The 18,225-nt window shown below is 52.6% G+C and overlaps 1 protein-coding gene across 10 annotated transcripts in view; it reads right to left on the bottom strand.

Moving 5' to 3' along the window:
* Positions 1–6,853: 6,853 nt before the first annotated feature.
* Positions 6,854–18,225, bottom strand: part of HIVEP3 (HIVEP zinc finger 3) — a 409,994-nt gene continuing 398,622 nt past the window's right edge. For 7 of the 10 annotated variants that reach the window (XM_068167460.1, XM_068167459.1, XM_068167465.1 and 4 more), the window contains 2 exons: positions 11,351–12,411; positions 6,854–8,058 (listed from right to left, as the gene is read on the bottom strand). In XM_068167460.1, the coding sequence (XP_068023561.1) occupies positions 7,174–8,058; positions 11,351–12,411 (1,946 nt within the window). In that variant the 3' untranslated portion in view covers positions 6,854–7,173. Of the gene's footprint in view, positions 8,059–8,876; positions 8,942–10,068; positions 10,262–11,350; positions 12,412–18,225 lie in introns of those variants that run through there. The other 3 variants (XM_068167467.1, XM_068167466.1, XM_068167468.1) reach the window with 3 other exon arrangements.

The raw sequence follows: 18,225 nt of genomic DNA, 5'->3' as shown, positions 1-18,225 counted from the left end.
TCCCATGGTCTGATCAGTCCTGCAAGACACCAAGCTCTGAAACCTTGATGAATTCATGTTTGTGCACAAAGAAGTTACTGAAACTCCAGAATTGCTTAAGGTTGTCAGTGTCCAAGTGCTTCATGAGCTCTGGATATAAAGCTTGGTACTTCACATGACTGCTTCAGGGAGTTAGGAGCCAACTCCTCCAAGTGCAGAATGATTTCTTGGATGCCAGAGCATCCCTTTGCTGTTGAGTACCTTCATTTCTGGGAGCTACACCAACAGCTTGCCAGGGAAGGAAGCATCAGAGCAGGGTTTTGGCTGCTTGACCAGGCACAGAGAAGCAGCCAGTCTCTGGAGGCCAGGTGCCTTCAGAGAACCACAGAATTGTCTTGGGATGGACAAGCTCTCTAAGAACATCCAGTCCAGCCATCAACCCAACCCCACCATGGCCACTAAACCCTGGCACCAAGCACCATGGCCACAGGTTTCTTGAACACCTCCAGGGGTGGGGACTCCACCACCTCCCTGGGCAGCCTGTGCCGATCCCTGACTGCTCTTACAGCACAGAAATTTTTCCTCATCTCCAACCTCAGCCTCCCCTGGCACAATTTCAGGCCATTTCTTCTCCTTCTATCACCTGGTCCTAGAGAGAAGAGACCAACCCCATGGACTGTAAATTGAAGAACCTCTGCCAGAAGAAGAGCAGAAGGGTTTTTTTCTCTCCCTGCTGATGGAAGGGGTGGGCTCTGCTTTTCCATTTGCAGTATGAAACCATTCCCTTGCAAACCACAGCTCTGCAAAGCCTCCGTGAAGATCCAAACTCAGCCACCCCTGCAGCCCTCCTGGGACATAGATCAGGATTTATCCTCCCCGTTTTACGAAGGGAACAACACACCCAAAGTGATGCCAAAAGCAGTGACCTCCATGAAGCTTTCACCCGGTGGGAGGCAGGGAAGCCAGCGGGTGCTGCGGGCCGGGAAGGCAGCCGCCACTGCTGGCCGGGGCCCCAGCCCTGCTGTAAGCAGCCCTGTGAAGGTCAGTGGGGCTGCACTGCTGTGCTCCTTGGCTGAGTATGAGGTGAGGGGACACAGGATTCGCACAGGGTCATGCTCTGATTTCACAGCAGGGCTGGGGCTGCTCTCGGGGACTCCGAGGCTGCCCCTCGGGGGCTCTCGCCCTGCCCGCAGACAGAGATGCTGGTGCCGGCGCGGAGGACATCCCTCCGCGGAGCTCTGAGCTGTCAGTGTGATAATTAGCCCTTAAAGAGTAATTGATTAGTGTGTGTGTGTGAGCCTTTTTGCCTGGCCAATAGGCCATATTGTGCCCCTTGGGCAGAGCACGAAGCACCATTTCAGCCCAGCCAGAGCCGCCCTGCCATGCCCAAGCCCCAGCCGGGTGAAGACTTGGGGCAGCCTGGGGGATTTCCCCCATCTCCTGAGTTTTCAGAGGTCCCATGGCTGCCAGGTGGTGGGTGTGGGATCCAAGCAAGACCATGACCCAGGAGCCCTTCAGTGCTGCGAGGACCTTTTCCTAAATGCCTCTCCCCACTTATTTTTGCCCATGGGTGAAGGACATCTGGATGGTCACACCACTCACTACCCCACACAGGGCTGGCTGCCAGCCTGAGTGCTCTGCAGCAGAGCTGCTGAAAGCTTCAACTCATCTTCAGCTGCTGGAAAAGCATTGAATAATAATAATAACAACCACAGCCACAGAATAAACCACCACAACAAAAGTAGAAATCAATGTAATGACTTCTGGGGTCTGTTGGGCTTTGGTTTTTTTTCCTTCTCCCTGTGTCTGGCTATAACAAAGGGAGAAAAAAAAAACAACACCAAACATGCAAAGCATCACCAGGATTGAAACAGAGCTACAGAAAGAAGGCAAGCAAATTTGATCTAGCCCAAAGCTCATCTCAAATGCACCAAACAGGAGGCTGAGTGCACAACTGCTGCAATATTCTTCCTTTCATGTACAAATTTCAATCTCTCTCTCTGTATATATACATAGAATATACAAATTAAACCCAAAAAGCTACCTTGGAATAAATGTTAAGAGTGTGACAAGGGCAGGGGTGGGGGAAAAGTGGTTGGAAGCCAGGAAGGTCAAAAGCGTTGCTGAGATTTGGAAGGTGGTTTCCCACCAGGGGATGTTCACAACCAGCCCTGGCTGAGCAACCCACTGCCACTCAGCATCAGCTTAAAGCTGGAGCAGGATTGAAGCTGGTGCTGAGGTTTCACCGAATGGAGCTTCCCACCTGGGGATGTTCACAAACCAACCCTGGCTGAGCAACCCACTGCCACTCAGCATCAGCTTAAAGCTGGATCAGGATTGAAGCTGGTGCTGAGGTTTCACTGAATGGAGTTTCCCACCTGGGGGTGTTCACAAACCAACCCTGGCTGAGCAACCCACTGCCACTCAGCATCAGCTTAAAGCTGGAGCAGGATTGAAGCTGGTGCTGAGGTTTCACCGAATGGAGCTTCCCACCTGGGGATGTTCACAAACCAATCCTGGCTGAGCAACCCACTGCCACTCAGCATCAGCTTAAAGCTGGAGCAGGATTGAAGCTGGTGCTGAGGTTTCACCGAATGGAGCTTCCCACCAGGGGATCCGTTCACAACCAGCCCTGGCTGAGCAACCCGCTGCCACTCAGCTTGGTGCTCAGCATCAGCTTAAAGCTGGAGCAGGATTGAAGCTGGCGCTGAGGTTTCACTGAATGGAGTTTCCCACCAGGGGATGTTCACAAACCAACCCACTGCCACTCAGCTTGGTGCTCAGCATCAGCTTAAAGCTGGAGCAGGATTGAAGCTGGCGCTGAGGTTTCACTGAATGGAGTTTCCCACCAGGGGATGTTCACAAACCAACCCACTGCCACTCAGCTTGGTGCTCAGCATCAGCTTAAAGCTGGAGCAGGATTGAAGCTGGTGCTGAGGTTTCACTGAATGGAGTTTCCCACCAGGGGATGTTCACAAACCAACCCACTGCCACTCAGCTTGGCGCTCAGCATCAGCTTAAAGCTGGAGCAGGATTGAAGCTGGCGCTGAGGTTTCACTGAATGGAGCTGCTCTGCTGAGCTGAACCCCCACACCTCCAGCCCCTGCTCCTGCCATGGGACCTAGCTGGGTTTGGAAGCAGAACCAGGCCTGGGGCCAAAGAGAGGAGGGGAGATGGGGGTGTGGGGAGGAGGGAAACGAGGGAAACCTGATAAAAGTGCTAATTAAGGTAGAAAAGGGTTCTGGAGGTTGGGTTTGGTCAGTGTCACAGCCTTAATGCTACTTCCATGATATCTTCTTTTGTACTTAATTCCCTTTACAAGAAAAGCATAAAAAAAAATCAAATCAAATCACAGAAGATGATGAAAAAGTTTCAATTATTTGCCCATGCAGAGTTCAGAGCTCATGGAGTCTGTGAAGGAAGTAAGTTCTCATTCAGGGTTTTGATCTGATTTTTTTTCCCCCCTTTTGTTTGGTCTTTTTTTTTTCCTCTTTTTTCCTTTCTTTTATTTTTGTTTTTTCTTTTATTTTTTCTTCTCTTTTTTTCCCCCCCTTTTTTTTTTTTTTTTTCTCCTTTTATTTCATTTTCTTTTCCTTTTGTTTTGGTTGTTTCTTTTTTCTTACAAAGTCTATTACATTCCCGAGAAGCTGGAACAGCTCTGAAAGGGGGGGAAAAAAAAAGGGAACTGCTCCACTGCTTAAAGATTTAATTTGATTTTTTTTCCCTTCCTTTCTTTTTCATAATTTTTTTTGTTAAAATAAAACAAAAAGGAAAAAAAAGCAACCCACAAAACGAAGGTTTGTAGAGAGATTCTAGAGACCAGAAAACACCTCTGAAATGGTAAAGAGCCTGCTGGCTGGCTGGGGCAAACACCCCTTGAGGGAAAGAGGGGGCCTGGGGGTCTGTGTGTTTTAAGAAGTGGCCTTCCAGGATCTGAAGGGGGCTCCAAGAAAGCTGGGGAGGGACTTTTGAGGGTGTCAGGGAGTGAGAGGACTGGGGGTGATGGAGCAAAACTAGAAATGGGGAGATTGAGATTGGATGTGAGGAAGAAGTTGTTGCCCATGAGGGTGGTGAGAGCCTGGCACAGGTTGCCAAGGGAGGTGGTGGAAGCCTCCTGCCTGGAGGTGTTTGCAGTCAGGCTGGATGTGGCTGTGAGCAACCTGCCGTAGTGTGAGGTGTCCCTGGCCATGGCAGGGGGGTTGGCAGTGGCTGATCCTTGAGGTCCCTTCCAACCCTGACAATTCTGTGATGTTATGATTCTAAGTGTGATAAAGGGACAGGGAGGGGTGCCCCACTCCCCACCTCCTACCCCCGGGTCTCTCTGTATTTGGTATCAGATCTCTTGGCAGTAGAGGACATTGCTCTGCTAGGGGATGGGCAGCCTCCAGAAGCCCCTCAGGGCAAAGTTGCTGCTGGTGCAGCAGAAGCTGATGGCAAACACCAAGTGCTCAGCAGAATTATACTACCCCAAAATAAAATCAAAACATAATATAAAATGCAATAAGCCCCAGCTGCACAGTCACACAATCACAGAGTGGGGTGGCTTAGGAGAGACCTTAAAGCTCATCCAGTTCCATCCACCCCTGCCATGGGCAGGGATGCCTCCCACCAGCCCAGGTTGCTCAAGGCCTCATCCAGCCTGGCCCTGAACATGTCCAGGGAGGGGGCAACAAGGACAAGGACTGCAAAGTTCCACTTCCATAAATAAGTTTACTTAAAACAAGCAGCAGAGTCCCTGGTGAGCTGTGGAGCTGCAGGTGTGCAGAGGAGCAGAGCTCGAACTGCTCCTGCACCCCTGGAGCTCAACCAAGGGTGAGATAGGATGGGATGTCTTCTCCTGGGAAGACAGTTTGAAGGGTCTGGGGCTCTTCAACCTGGAGAAGGCTCTGGGGACACCTTAGAGCTACATTTCAATGTCTGAAGAGGACCTACAGGAGAGCTGGGGAGGGACTGTTCAGAAGGGGTTGTGGGGATAGGACGAGAGGCAATGGTTTGAAACTGGAACAGGGCAGAGTGAGGTTGGACACCAGGAGGGATTTCTACACAGTGAGGGTAGAACAGGTTGCCCAGGAGACATTCAGGATCAGACTTGATGTGGTCCTGGGCAGCCTGATCTAGTTGGAGGTGTCCCTGCTGACTGCAGGGGGGTTGGACAAGATGACCTTTGATGGTCCCTTCCAACCTAATGCAATCTGTGAAGCTGTGGGATGAAGGCAGGTTGTCCACAACTGAAAAATATATGGAGGGAAACTGGCTGCAAGGTTGAGTTGCTTTGAAAGGGGCAATGATATGTCCTACGAGGAGCAGCTGAGGGAGCTGGGGGTGTTCAGGCTGGAGAAGAGGAGGCTGAGGGAGACCTCATTGCTCTCTATAGCTCCCTGAAGCGTTGGAGCGAGGAGGGGGCAGCCTCTCCTCCCTGGTGTGTCAAGCAACAGGAGCAGAGGAAATGGTTCCAAGCTGCACCAGGGGAAGCTCAGGCTGGATCTCAGGAAATATTTCTGCACTGGGAGGGTTCTCAAACATCAGAATGGTCTGCCCAGGGCAGCGCTGGAGTCACCATCCCTGGAGGTGTTTAAGCATCCTAAGGACCTGGAGCTTAAGGACATGGCTTAGTGGTGCCCCTGCAGTGCTGACTCAAAGGTTGGACCGGATGAGCTTGGAGGTATCTTCCAAATAAAGACATTCTCTGATTCTGTGCAGGTGAGGGAGGGGTGTTCAGAGGGGGCTCCCAACCCCCAGCAGAGAGGGGCTGTGAGGCACAGGCATGACTTTGCCCGGGCAGCCAGGCGTGGGATGGAAGGATTAAAGCAAGCAGGGGGCCGGCTCGTCCAGCGAGAGACACCAACCCTGGCACTGGCTCAGCATTGGATACATTCCTATGTTCTTGCAGCTAAATCTTTGAAGAAAAAGAATAATTAAAAAGAAACAACTCTTTTTTTTTCTTTTCTTAATTATTTTTACCCTTTTTTTTTTTCCACCTTTTTGTTTTGTTTTTTTTTTTGTCCCTTTCTAGAAAAGTGCTTCGATGGGTTCTGCAGGAGGGAAGGAGGGCTCCTGAAGGTTCCTTTTCTCTTTGGAGCGCCAGCTCCCCTGGCTGCTTTCTCTGCTCTCCCCCCTTCCCCCTTGCTCAGGGAAGTGCTCAGTTTCGCGGACAAGCTGAGGGCAACCACGGCTTTGAAACGCAAAGCAGTCTCCACCGGTTTAAAGCACAACCATAGGCGATCGGAGGGATGCCGGAAGAAAACAAACCCGCCCCACCCCCCCCAAAAAATAACCAAACAACCAAACCCCAACCCCAACCACCGCTCCAAACCCCAAACTCAACCAGAAAACAACGACCAAGCGCTCGGCGGGAATTAAATAAAGCTTGTAATAAATACCGACCATCGACTTCTGTACAGGGCTGGGAGGAGGGGGGGGGTGGGGGGAGCCAGGAGGGTTTGGTTTTGTTCTTTTGTGGGTGGTTGCTTTTTTGTTTGTTTCGTTTCGTTTTTAAGCGTTTCATCGGTATCAAAAAAATAAAGAAAAAGAAAGAAAAGTTTTTTTCTGCTTTTCTTTTTTTTTGTGTGTGTGTGTTTAGGATTTTTTTTTCCCCCTCCTCTCTCTTTGTTTGCAGCGCATCTTCGTCCTCTTCGAAGGCTTCACCCTTTTCCTTTCTGCCTCTGTCAGGCCCGTGATTTATGCACACGCCAAAACGGCGACCGAAAAGAAACACCCCCCCCCCCCCCCCAAAAAAAAAAACCAACAACAACCCAACCAAAAAAAAACCAACACCCCGAAACCCCAACAACAACCGACAAAAATAAACCCCCAAATTAATAAAGACCGAGTCTAACAAACCCCTTTCCCCCTCCTCCACCCCCCCCCCCCCAAAAACAAAACCCCTCTAAAAAAATATTCACAGCCTCGAAGAGTTTGTTGTGGTTTGTGGTTTTGTTTTTTTTCTCTTTCTCTCTTTCTTTCTTTTGTACATTTCAAGCAACAAAAGGTCTAGAAAAAGGCACAAGTAACTGCATACATGTGGAGATAAATACCAGACTCGGGGACAAAAGAAAAACCAGGAAATCTTCCGTGGGTTTGGTCATTCACGTAAAGAGTGCTGCTGATAGCCAGGATTATACCAAAGGAAATAGTGTTGAGAGTGTCTTGTTGATTTTACAGAGGAAGCCTAAAGGTGGAACTGATGGTGGAGGCTTAAGCACTTCCCGTGTTTTCGTCCACCTTTTGTTGAGTTTGACCTAAATCTGCCTGCTCTAGGTGTGGACTGCTCCTCCTGGAGGTTCCCCCCGCTTGGCAGCTGGGCTCTCCGGAGAGGTTTCTCCTGCGGACGGAGAAGGGTTGGGCGTGCGGATGGCTGGGTGAGGGCTCTGAGAGGCAGCCGGTGCTGCTGCTTCGGTCCAACGGCTGCGGGGGGAGATCTGAGATGAAAGTGCAGGATGATTCCAAAGAAGTGCTCGAGCTGCCAGATTGCTTCTTGCCCGTTTGGATCGAGGGTTCTTCCCCGCTCGTCGAAGGCTTTGGAGAGTGCTCGTGGGGTGTGCTGGGGCTGGCCGGGGACGCCGAGCAGCCGGCCCGATCCGCGCCGCTGGGCTCAGCCAACGTTTTTACCCTGTGTTCCTCCTGCTCTGGCGTCTGCTGAAGCTCACTAGTCCTCGTGTTCTCTTCTAGGTAACCGCCGCCGGTACGCTCCGGGGACAGGGTGTACTTAGAAACCTTTGCCACCGGGGAGACGGAGGCCGAGGACGGCTCCCGCGGCGCTTGCGGTACCTCGTCCCGGCTGGCAGCCCAGCGGAGCTCCGTGACGCCGCTGCCCTCGGAGGCGAAGGATCCTGCTGGCAGGGACACGACCGAGCTGGACACCAAGCTCGGCCTCGCCTGGACCATCTGGATGCCCCCAATGGGAATCATGGGATACGGGGTCCTCGTGAGCTGCTGCGAATGCAACGGGAGATGGCTGAAGACGTTCTCCTCCCCCCGGCTGGGAGCGTGGACGTGGATTTCGTGAGGTGCCTGCAAGGGTCTGGAGCAGACAGGCTGCGTGAGGCCAGGTGAGCACGTTGGGCTCCGTGGTTCTATCTTCTGCACCAGAGAGGGAAAAGAAAGAGCTGAATCAGTGCAACACACAGGCTACAGCATTAGCATCATTAATGCTCCCTACGGGGATTGGGTCTGGTAACATCTTGTTCGAGTTTGAGGGAGGTCGATCAAGTGAAGAGGATTTGGACCCCAAACCCTTTAAAGTAAGGAGCAGCACAACCCAGACTATTGGCCTTCTGGGTGTAAATATGCCTATGGACCGTTGGGGCACAGATCCAGGGCTTTAGTCCAGGCTTGGATCATTATAAAATCATGGACTGGCTTGAGTGGGGAGGGACCTTTAAAGGTCTCTAGTCCAATTCCCCTGCAGTCAGCAGGGACATCTGCAACTAGAGCAGGTTGCTCAGAGCCTCAAACAACCTGAGTTGGAATGATTCCAGGGAGGGGAAATCTGCCACCCATCTGGGCAACCTGGACCAGTATTTCACTACCCTTGTCACACAAAAAAAGGCCTTCCTTCTTTCTAGCCTGAATCTCCCTCTTTGAGTTTAAACCATCACCCCCTGTCCTATTATCAGGCTGCCTTTGACGCCCTGGCAGAGGCTGTCAGTGTTTCCTGCCATCTGAGCTGTTTTGGATCCCTTTCAGTTTCTGAGAGCCCCAAATGATGTTGTTTATTTTCACTGTGCTTTTCTACAGCAGGATTACATCCCTACAGCTGCTGAGTGCAAGGAAGCTTTGGATGGAGTGAGAGTTCCTTAACCCTCCTGCGACACAAAGCACACCCAGCAGCGTGGTCCCCACCACCACCCTCATGGTGTGGTCTGTAGAAATCAAGGGTTAAGTCCCTACCATGTTACCTTTTCCTCTTTCTCTCCCGGTGCTTCCCATAGTTTCCTAACGTACATCATGGAGAGATATGTGGCTAAACAGAAATGGAGGAATTAGTGATGAGGTTAGGACTAAACCCCTACACAGGGCTCCCAAGAAGAGGAAGCAACAGAAACTGACACCAACTTTCTGTTGAAGCTAGGGCCAGCTATCAAATCTGAGGATTCACTGGAGGGTGCATTTCTTTGTAGGGCTGTGGAGAATTGCCTGGCCCTGCTAGCTGGATCTTTAGGAAGAGGTGACAGAGGAAAGCAGCAAAAGAGAAGAGAAGAGAAGATAGTGAAAGCAAGAGCCACTGAGGATGGTGCCTACTTGGTCAGCAGTTAGAAGATCAGAACCTCACTAAATCTCACTTAGCCACATGGAGTCTTGCTAGAATCAGTATAGGGGTGCTGGGAAACCCCTAAACAAACCATCTCAATGGTGCAACAGCCACCAGAAGGAGAAATCCTCTACTGCAAGAGCCAGTGGGAAGGGAGATTGTCGTGGTGAGGCCTGATGCACACAGCTAAGCTAAGATGGTCTCCAAGTTTCCAAGCAATGCACCAAGCTCTGGTTGGAATCTGCTAAAGCCACCTCTGAGCTTTCTGTTTCTTGTAGCCTTACCAGCAATGTAATTCTTCAGTGAAAGCCCAGCTGCCCATCTGACTGATAAATAAGTGCCCCATTCAGGTCTCCATTGTGGCTTTGGAGGTGCAGGAGAAACGCAACAGTGGAGACTTTGGGTGCAGAAAAGAAGCAGAAAATGGAGCAAAAAGGGAAGTGTGTGAGAGTGTCAGTTCAAAGGGGGGAATGGGAAGATAAGCAGAGGAGCAGAATTGTCTCCTACTGTGGAGTAGGGAGCCTGGGGGCCTTGCTCCAAGGCGTGGCAGTGGGCAGTGTTCCTGACAGAGATGCTTCAGAGCCGAAGGCTTGGGGGTTTCCACAGCCCCGAGAGTCACCCCAAGAAGTTAATTGACAGGAGAGGGAAATAGCATGAAGGTAAGCAGAGGTTTGGACCTGAAGCAAAAGGTCTGAGAAAGCAGGACAAAGACTCATAGTGGGGGAGCAGAAGGAAGGCAGCACCAAAAGGTGTCACATCATCATAGACGTGGAAGAAACGCACACTGGGCAGCGCGGCTCTGCTGGAGAAGACCTGGGTCAGCATCTGCCGTGGCAAGTTCTCCAGGGCTTGTACAAAGGCCTCTCTCTCTTCCCAGTGCAGTCCCTAAGGGCTCGGGGTCTCTCCTCACACCAGTCTCACAGCAGAGGTACTCCAGCAACTGAATCTCATGGTCATCAGCACAAAATACAGGAGAGCCAGGCACTTCAGGAGGAATGGGAAACGTTCCACCAAACCCGACATCTAATTTGCCTGCAGCAGTGGGAGGAACATGCAATTTTCCTTTACCCATAGGATTGGATATGTCCAGCAGAGAGATTAAATAACTTTCTGGACCCAGTGGGAAACACCTCTCTGTGCTGAAGAGAGAAGCGAGATGAAATCAGCAATGTCCAAACAAACATTTCTCAGCAGTCAGTTGAACAGAGCTGGCCGCGCCTGGACCTTAGCCAGGAGCTAGCAACGGAGTGCAGCGGCCAAGGCAGATCTGCTTCAGGTCGCTGAGCAGGGAAAGCTGATCACAGCTTCACCCCAGATGGGGAGATCTCTGAGATGGGAACAAATATCCCAGGAAAACACACAGCTCTTGGGGACAGCTCGGTCATCGCTGGGTGGTCACCCCTACTGCTTGTGTCGGCGGGAGACTGCTTGGGGGCAGGAGTGGAAATGATCCCTTGGAGAAGGGACAAACTTCACTTCTCTTCAGCTGAGAAGGGCAGGACCAAAATGGGTGCAAAAGCCACTGCTGCCCACTGGCACTTTTCTCTGGGGGACCTCTGGTGCTGGTCACAGAGTCACTCGGGTTACCTGTGCCACCGGTCACAGAGTCACTCGGGTTACCTGTGCCACAGGTCACAGTCACTCAGGTTACCTGTGCCATTGGTCACAGAGTCATTTAGGTTACCTGTGCCACTGGTCACAGAGTCACTTGGGTTGCCTGTGCCACAGGTCACAGTCACTCAGGTTACCTGTGCCACTGGTCACAGAGTCACTTAGGTTACCTATGCCACTGGTCACAGAGTCACTTGGGTTACCTGTGCCACTGGTCACAGAGTCACTTAGGTTACCTGTGCCACTGGTCACAGAGTCACTCAGGTTACCTGTGCCACTGGTCACAGAGTCACTTGGGTTACCTGTGCCACCGGTCACAGAGTCATTTGGGTTACCTGTGCCATTGGTCACAGTCACTCAGGTTACCTGTGCCACCGGTCACAGAGTCATTTGGGTTTCCTGTGCCATTGGTCACAGAGTCACTGTGCCTCTCTGCATGGCAACCTTCCCTAAGAAGGACATCAGAGAAGGGACTGCAGGGAGGAGGAGGCACAAGTGGCTTGAACTTACCAGCTTGGACTCGTAGAGCTGCACGTTTTTGCCAAAGAACCTGTGAGGTAGAGGCATCGAAGACAATATCCCCTGCTGGGCTTGATATGAGCTTTGAACTTGGTCATCTGCTGCTGATTTGCTAGTCCCAGGCAAGTCCTCTTTCCCAGGGGATGGATACCTGGATGACTCCAGACAGCCTGGAGACAAGACCTTCTTCAGTGACAAGAATCTGACCGATGACATCTCTCTGCTCGGCGACGAGTGCCTCACAGGGGAGACTTCTTCTTCTGGTGGAAGGTATGGCCTTGGGGACAGCTCTCTTCTGGGGGAAAGATGCCTGCTGGGTGACAGCTCAAGTCTGGGTGACACACATCTCAGTGGAGATGCCTCCCTCCTGGGAGAGACACGCTGGCAAGGAGACAACCCTCTCCCTGGAGACAGGCACCTTAGAGAAGACAGCTCTGCAGTTGGTGAAAACCGTTTGGGGGAAGTTTCATTTTTGGTCAGGAGGTGCTTTCTCCCCAGCATTGCTCTGCTGCTGCCACCACCTCTGCCAGAGTCCTGGCTGGGAGACCACCTTTTCCTTGGGGAGGTGTCTTTGGGGGTTGACAGGTCCATGACTAAGGACATCTGTGGCCTTGTGACAGACTCTCTTTCAGCAGAAGCCAAGTGTTCAGTGGAGGTCAAAGCTGGTCTGTGGAGACTCAAGAAGCTGTGGCACACAGCAATGTCACTGCTGTCTGCTGACCACTTTGTTTCCAGCCCTGAGGCCGAGGCCTGCTGGCCTTCACCTACTTTTTGGCTGCTGGAAATAGTTTCTTGGGCTAAGGGCAATGCTGCTTCAGTGCCTTCCTCTTGAGAAGATGGAGAGCCACCTGAGGAGTGCATGGGGAGGGTGGCCTGTTTGCCTTCAGGCAGCTTTAGAGGTGGCTCATCTTGGCTCTCCTCTTCCTCCTCATCTTCCTCATCTTCATTGTCATCATCCTCATCAGATTCCTCTAGGTCTGAAAACTGGTGTTCCTCAATTGGCTCAGATCCCTCCCGCCCCTCAGAGTCCTGGAATAGGTCTTCACTGGTTCCTGAAGGAGCAAAGACAAACAGGCTGTAAACCACACACACAGAGACTGGGATAGTGCTGAACCTGCTCCAACCCTCTGTGGGGACAAGAGGAGAGGACCTGGCTGTTTCCTAGGTCTGATCAGCTCATGCTTTGAAGGCTGCAGTCTTGCCTCCTGTGTCAACACCCCTCCTGATGATCCCAGTGAATCCCACCACATCCCACCACCAGGACCTCTCACTCCACCCTAACTTCACTTCCAACCATTGCTGTGCCAACACACACAGTCATCTGTCCCCCTCTGCTGCACTCTATGAGACCACAGCTGGAGCACTGTGTCCAGTTCTGGAGCCTCTGTTCCAGGAAGGATCTGGAGGTGCTGGAAGGTGTCCAGAGAAGGGCCACGAGGAGGAGCAGAGGGCTGGAGCTGCTCTGCTATGAGGACAGACTGAGAGAGTTGGGGTTGTTCAGTCTGGAGAAGAGAAGGCTCTGAAGAGACCTTCTTGTGGCCTTCCAGGATCTGAAGGGGGCTCCAGGAAAGCTGGGGAAGGACTTTTGAGGGTGTCAGGGAGTGATAGGACTGCGGGGGATGGAGTAAAACTAGAAGTGGGTAGATAGAGATTGGATGTTAGGAAGAAGTTCTTCCCCATGAGGGTGGTGAGAGAGGTTGCCCAGGGAGGTGGTGGAAGCCTCATCCCTGGAGGATTTTGCAGCCAGGCTGGATGTGGCTGTGAGCAACCTGCTGTAGTGTGAGGTGTCCCTGGCCATGGCAGGGGGGTTGGAACTGGCTAATCCTTGAGGTCCCTTCCAGCCCTGACAATTCTGTGATTCTATGCTTCTGCTGTGTCCCTTCCACACCCTGCCTGACCTTCTCATGCAAGCAAGGCTCCTGCCAGACAAGGAGGACATCAGCACTGGCATCCCTTGGTGGAGTTTTTATGACTACCTGTTGCAATGGTGCCTGCAAAGTATCTACAGCTGCTAAAGGATGGGGAAGTTGCTGGGGTGGCTGCTCCCATCCTCCACCTGTTGGGACTTTTGCTGCCTAGAGGATGTGGCAGTGAAGCAGGAGCAGGACAGGACTTTTGTTGCTGTGCAAACAATGTGGTTGGAATGAACCTCTGTGGGGTTTGGCCAATTTTGACAAATTCTGGCTATGATGCAGATGAATCTTGTCTGATGGCTGAAGATGAGCCAGGGTGTGCCCAGGTGGCCAGGAAGGCCACCAGCATCCTGGCCTGGATCAGCAATAGTGTGACCAGCAGGAGCAGGGCAGGGATGGTGCCCCTGGACTGGCCACTGCTGAGGCCACACCTCGAGTACTGGGCTCAGGTTTGGGCTCCTCACTGCAAAGAAGGACACTGAGGAGCTGGAGTGTGTCCAGAGAAGGGCACAGAAGTTGGTGAAGGGTCTGGAGGAAATACCTGTGGTTGTGCAGCCTAGAGAAGAGGAGGCTGAGGGGAAACCTTCTGGCTCTCTACAGCTCCCTGAAAGGAGGCTGGAACCAGGTGGGAATTGGGCTCTTCTCTCAAGGAACAGCTGACAGGATGAGAGGGAATGGGCTTAAATTGCACCAGGGGAGGTTTAGGTCTGACAGTAGGAAAAACTTCTTCACTGAAGGAATGGTCAGGCATTGGAACAGGCTGCTCAGGACAGTGGTTTAATCTCTGTCCCTGGAAGTGTTCACCAAACTTGCAGGTGTGGAGCTTAGGGACATGGCTCAGTGGTGGACTTGGCAGTGTTGGGTTAACAGATGGAGGATGCTGATGATCTTGAAGGCCTTTTTCATCTTTCTGACTCCTTGTGGCAGAGGGCTGTGCTGGCTGTCTGGGGAAGGCCTTGCACAGGGACACTGGGAGGATGAGTTTGTGAACAGTGAGGAGCAGGCAGAGAAGAAGTGCTAAAAGTGGCTCTAAAGATAGAGAGACAGCCTCTGCCCACTGCAGGGGCCGGCAGAAGCCTCCCGAGGTCAGCACCAAGCTGCCAAGCAGATGGCTGCTAGCTCACCCTCTGCCCTGCACCGAGGCCAAGCTGCCGTGCCCCATTCGGATCCTGGCAGAGGGGGAAGCTCTGGCTGCAGAGATCCATCGGGAGCAGCCACTGGATGTCACTGCAGCTCAACAGAACTGCGCCGTCAGGAGGCTTCCCGGCAAGTCCCCCCCGCTCTGCAGCGGACAGCAAAGCACCCTGCTTGTGCCCAGCGCCCTGCTTGTGCCCAGCACCCTGCTTGTGCCCAGCGCCCTGCTTGTGCCCAGCACCCTGCTTGTGCCCAGCGCCCTGCTTGTGCCCAGCGCCCTGCTTGTGCCCAGCGCCCTGCTTGTGCCCAGCACCATGCTTGTGCCCAGCGCCCAGGCGAAGAGCTTCCGGGACACACAACCAGGACACAAAGGGTGGCGACCAGGAGGAGGGAGACTTCCTTTGTACAAGGAGTCCCACGGAAAAGCCGAGGGGTGATGGGGACAAGCTACTGCTGGGGACATTCCCATTGCACTCCAGAAGGAAATGTTTGCCATGAGAGCAGGCAGAGACTGGAATCACCTCCCAAGGGCAGCAGTGGAGTCTCCTGCACTGGGCAGTTTCAGACTCAGCTTGCCAGGGTGCTGAGCCAGCTCATGGCAACTGCACCATCACCTGGAGAGGTTGGAGCAGGTGATCCTTGGGGGCCCTTCCAAGCTGGCATTCTGGGACTCTGTGTAGCACATGGTCCCTGGCTCTTGGATGCTGCTTTGACACCTGTGTGGAGCCAGGTAACTGCTGGCAGCACCAGTGGCCTCTTTCCACCGTCAGTTCAGCCTGGGACACAGCTCCTCCTCTGAACACTGAACAGGTTTTCTGTTCAGAGCTGCCATCTGCCAGCAGGATGAGTCCAAGGGGGGGAACTCAGCAGAGCTAACCCTGAGGCTGGACCACACCTGCCTGGCAGCAAGCAGGGTGGCTTTCAGGAGGGGACATGGCCACACAGTGAGAAGTCTCTGTGAGCTAGGGAGGAACAGCACAATGTTGTTTACTTTGAATAGTGCATGCTCATGAAGTGTTTGTCCTTAGCACTCACAAAGGGCTTGGGATCCAACCAAGGGGCAGCCTGAAAAGCAGATCATTTGCTCCCCATCCCAGCTCACAAAGCTGGGAAAGGATCTGGAGAACAGGGCTGGGGAGGAGCAGCTGAGGGAGCTGGGGGTGTTCAGCCTGGAGAAGAGGAGGCTGAGGGAGACCTCATTGTTCTCTACAGCTCCCTGAAAGGAGGCTGGAGCCTGGTGGGGGTTGATCTGTTCAATCAAGTAACCAGCAATAGGACTTCAGGCTGCACCAGGGGAGGGTAAGGTCAGAGACGAGGAAAAATTTCTTTACTACAGGAATGGTCAGGGATTGGCACAGGCTGCCCAGGGAGGTGGGGGAGCCCCCATCCCTGGAGGTGCTCAAGAGAGGTGTGGCCATGGCCCTTGGGGGCATGGTTTAGTGGCCATGGTGGTGCTGGGTTAATGCTTAGATTGGATGATCTCCGAGGGCTCTTCCAACTGAAACAATTCTGTATTTGTGTGACTCACAGAACCACAGCATCAACCAGGTTGGAAAAGACCTTTGACATCATCAAGTCCAACCTATCACCCAACACCATCCAAACAACTAAACCACGGCACTGAGTGCCTCACCCAGGCTCTTTTTAAACACTTCCAGTGATGGGGACTCCAACACATCCCTGGGCAGAACATCCCAATAGCCTAAACCTCCTCTGGCACAGCTTGAGACTGTGTCCTCTTGTTCTGGTGCTGGTTGCCTGGGAGAAGAGACCAACCCCCACCTGGCTACAACCTCCCTGCAGGTAGTTGTAGAGAGCAAGAAGGTCTCCCCTGAGCCTCTTCTTCTCCAGGCTAAACAACCCCAGCTCCCTCAGCCTCTCCTCACAGCGCTGTGCTCCAGACCCCTCCCCATCTTTGTTGCCCTTCTCTGGACAAATTTGAGCAACTCAGCATCTTTCTTGAACTGAGACTCTCTCTGTTAGTTAGTCCAGGAAGCAAGACCTATGCAGGACTTGTACAGCATCCTGTTGAAGTCAGCAGCTCTTCCCCAGGACACTGAGCTGCCTTGGGAAATGTTTGTCTGATGAAGGTTTTTGCTGGACTGAGGCTCCAGCAATGGGTTGTTTGCAAAATTCCCAAAGGAGCTGAGCTCAGAACAAATATTATTCCAAACCACCATCTGTAGGGTGAGCTGTGCATATTTCCTGCTTGGAGGAGGAATGCATTGCACTACCAGAGCTATGAGCTGCTCCCTGCCTCTGGTTTTGAGGTTTGACATCTCTGAACTCCGGGATGGACGCAGAGCTACAGCCTCACAATCCACCACGTGGCTCTCAGAGCCTTGTCCTGTGTGGTCTCCTTGTTTGGCCCCCAGTGACACAACAAACAGGCTCTGGCCAGGACAGAAAGCAAGGTCAGAAGGATGGAGTGAGGGGAAAGTGAAGCCAGCCCCGCGCTGGGGAGCTGTTTGCATTTGCCACCGAGAGAAACATTCCAGTGAGTGCTGGGACAGCCCAAAGGGAGTTTGCTTTGGCCTCCTAACCTGGTCCTTGCAGGCAGAAAGAGAGCTCAGACCTGAGCCCTGGTTTCTTGCAACTGAAAGGCATTTTGCTGAGCTCATGGGCAGAGAAAGGGCAAGTCAGGAGAAGGCACAAGAGGGAGGGAGATATGGAGGGAGGAAAGGAGAGAGGGAGCCGGTGCAAATAGGCCCTGTCTGAGGGCTGCACTTCATTACATGTTATTCTAAGGCTGTCCCACCACAGAGCTGCAGTCACACCAAGTAAAACCTCTGCAGGAGACGAGAATTTGACTCCAATCTCCTTTTATAGTCACACCCTACACTTTCTGCTGCCTCTTAAACAGAAAGCAAAGCAAGCAAGAGAAACACAGCTCCAGCTTTAAATCATCTGGGGAGCTTTAGGGGCTGCTGCTGCCTCCCTGCCTGCCTCCAGGGGAAAGCACAACCATCTGAGGGGAAACCCTCACTGCAAGGAGGCCAGAGTGAGGTGGGGGTTGATTTGTTCAACCAAGTGGCTGGCAATAGGGGGAACCTGCAGGATGGTTTGCCCACCTTCTTTTTTGGGTCATATTTAGCTTACATTGGCCACTTCTTGGTTTCATTCTGCAGATCAGTGTCAGTAAGTCTGTCCAGTTTGGGCACTGCAGTCTAAGAAGGACATTGAGGGGCTGCAGTGGGTCCAGAGAAGGGCAACCAAGCTGGTGAGGGGTTTGGAGAGCAGGGCTGGAGAGGAGAGGCTGAGGGAGCTGGGGGTGTTCAGCCTGAAGAAGATGGGGCTGAGAGGAGACCTCATTGCTCTCTACAACTCCCTGAAAAGAGATTGGAGTGAGGCTGCTGTTGGCCTCCTCTGCTGAGTAACTAATGACAGGACAAGAGCTGCACCAGAGGAGGTTTAAGCTGGAGATGAGGAAAAAATGTCTTTGCTGCAAGGGTGGTCAGGGATTGGCACAGGCTGCCCAGGGAGGTGGAGGAGTCCCCATGCCTGGAGGTGTTCCAGAAAGGTGTGGCCAAGGCCCTAGGGGCCAGGGGTTGGTGGCCATGGTGGGGTTGGGTTGACCTTGGAGGTCTTTTCCAACCTTCATGATTCTGTCCCATTCTCTGCTCTTCCTGTGCTGCTTTCTGTCACATGGAAGCAGTATATTGGTTTTTAAGTTAGTTTTCTTGTTTAATTCCAATAGTCCTTGCTGCAAAGGAGAGAGGAGACTCTGTGGCTGCACAGGGAAAGGCTCTTTGCAACCCCCCTGCTCTGGGGATGTGTGATCCAGCTCTGCTCCCTGATGGCTCATGAACCTCTCTGCCA

This window comes from Melanerpes formicivorus, unplaced genomic scaffold (assembly GCF_026170545.1).
Source record: "Melanerpes formicivorus ecotype bairdi unplaced genomic scaffold, bMelFor1.0.p_v2 SCAF_118, whole genome shotgun sequence".
In the NCBI taxonomy this organism is placed as follows: domain Eukaryota; kingdom Metazoa; phylum Chordata; class Aves; order Piciformes; family Picidae; genus Melanerpes; species Melanerpes formicivorus.
The sequence above is the reverse complement of the archived record's forward strand: the minus strand, read 5'-3'. Positions and strand labels throughout refer to the sequence as shown.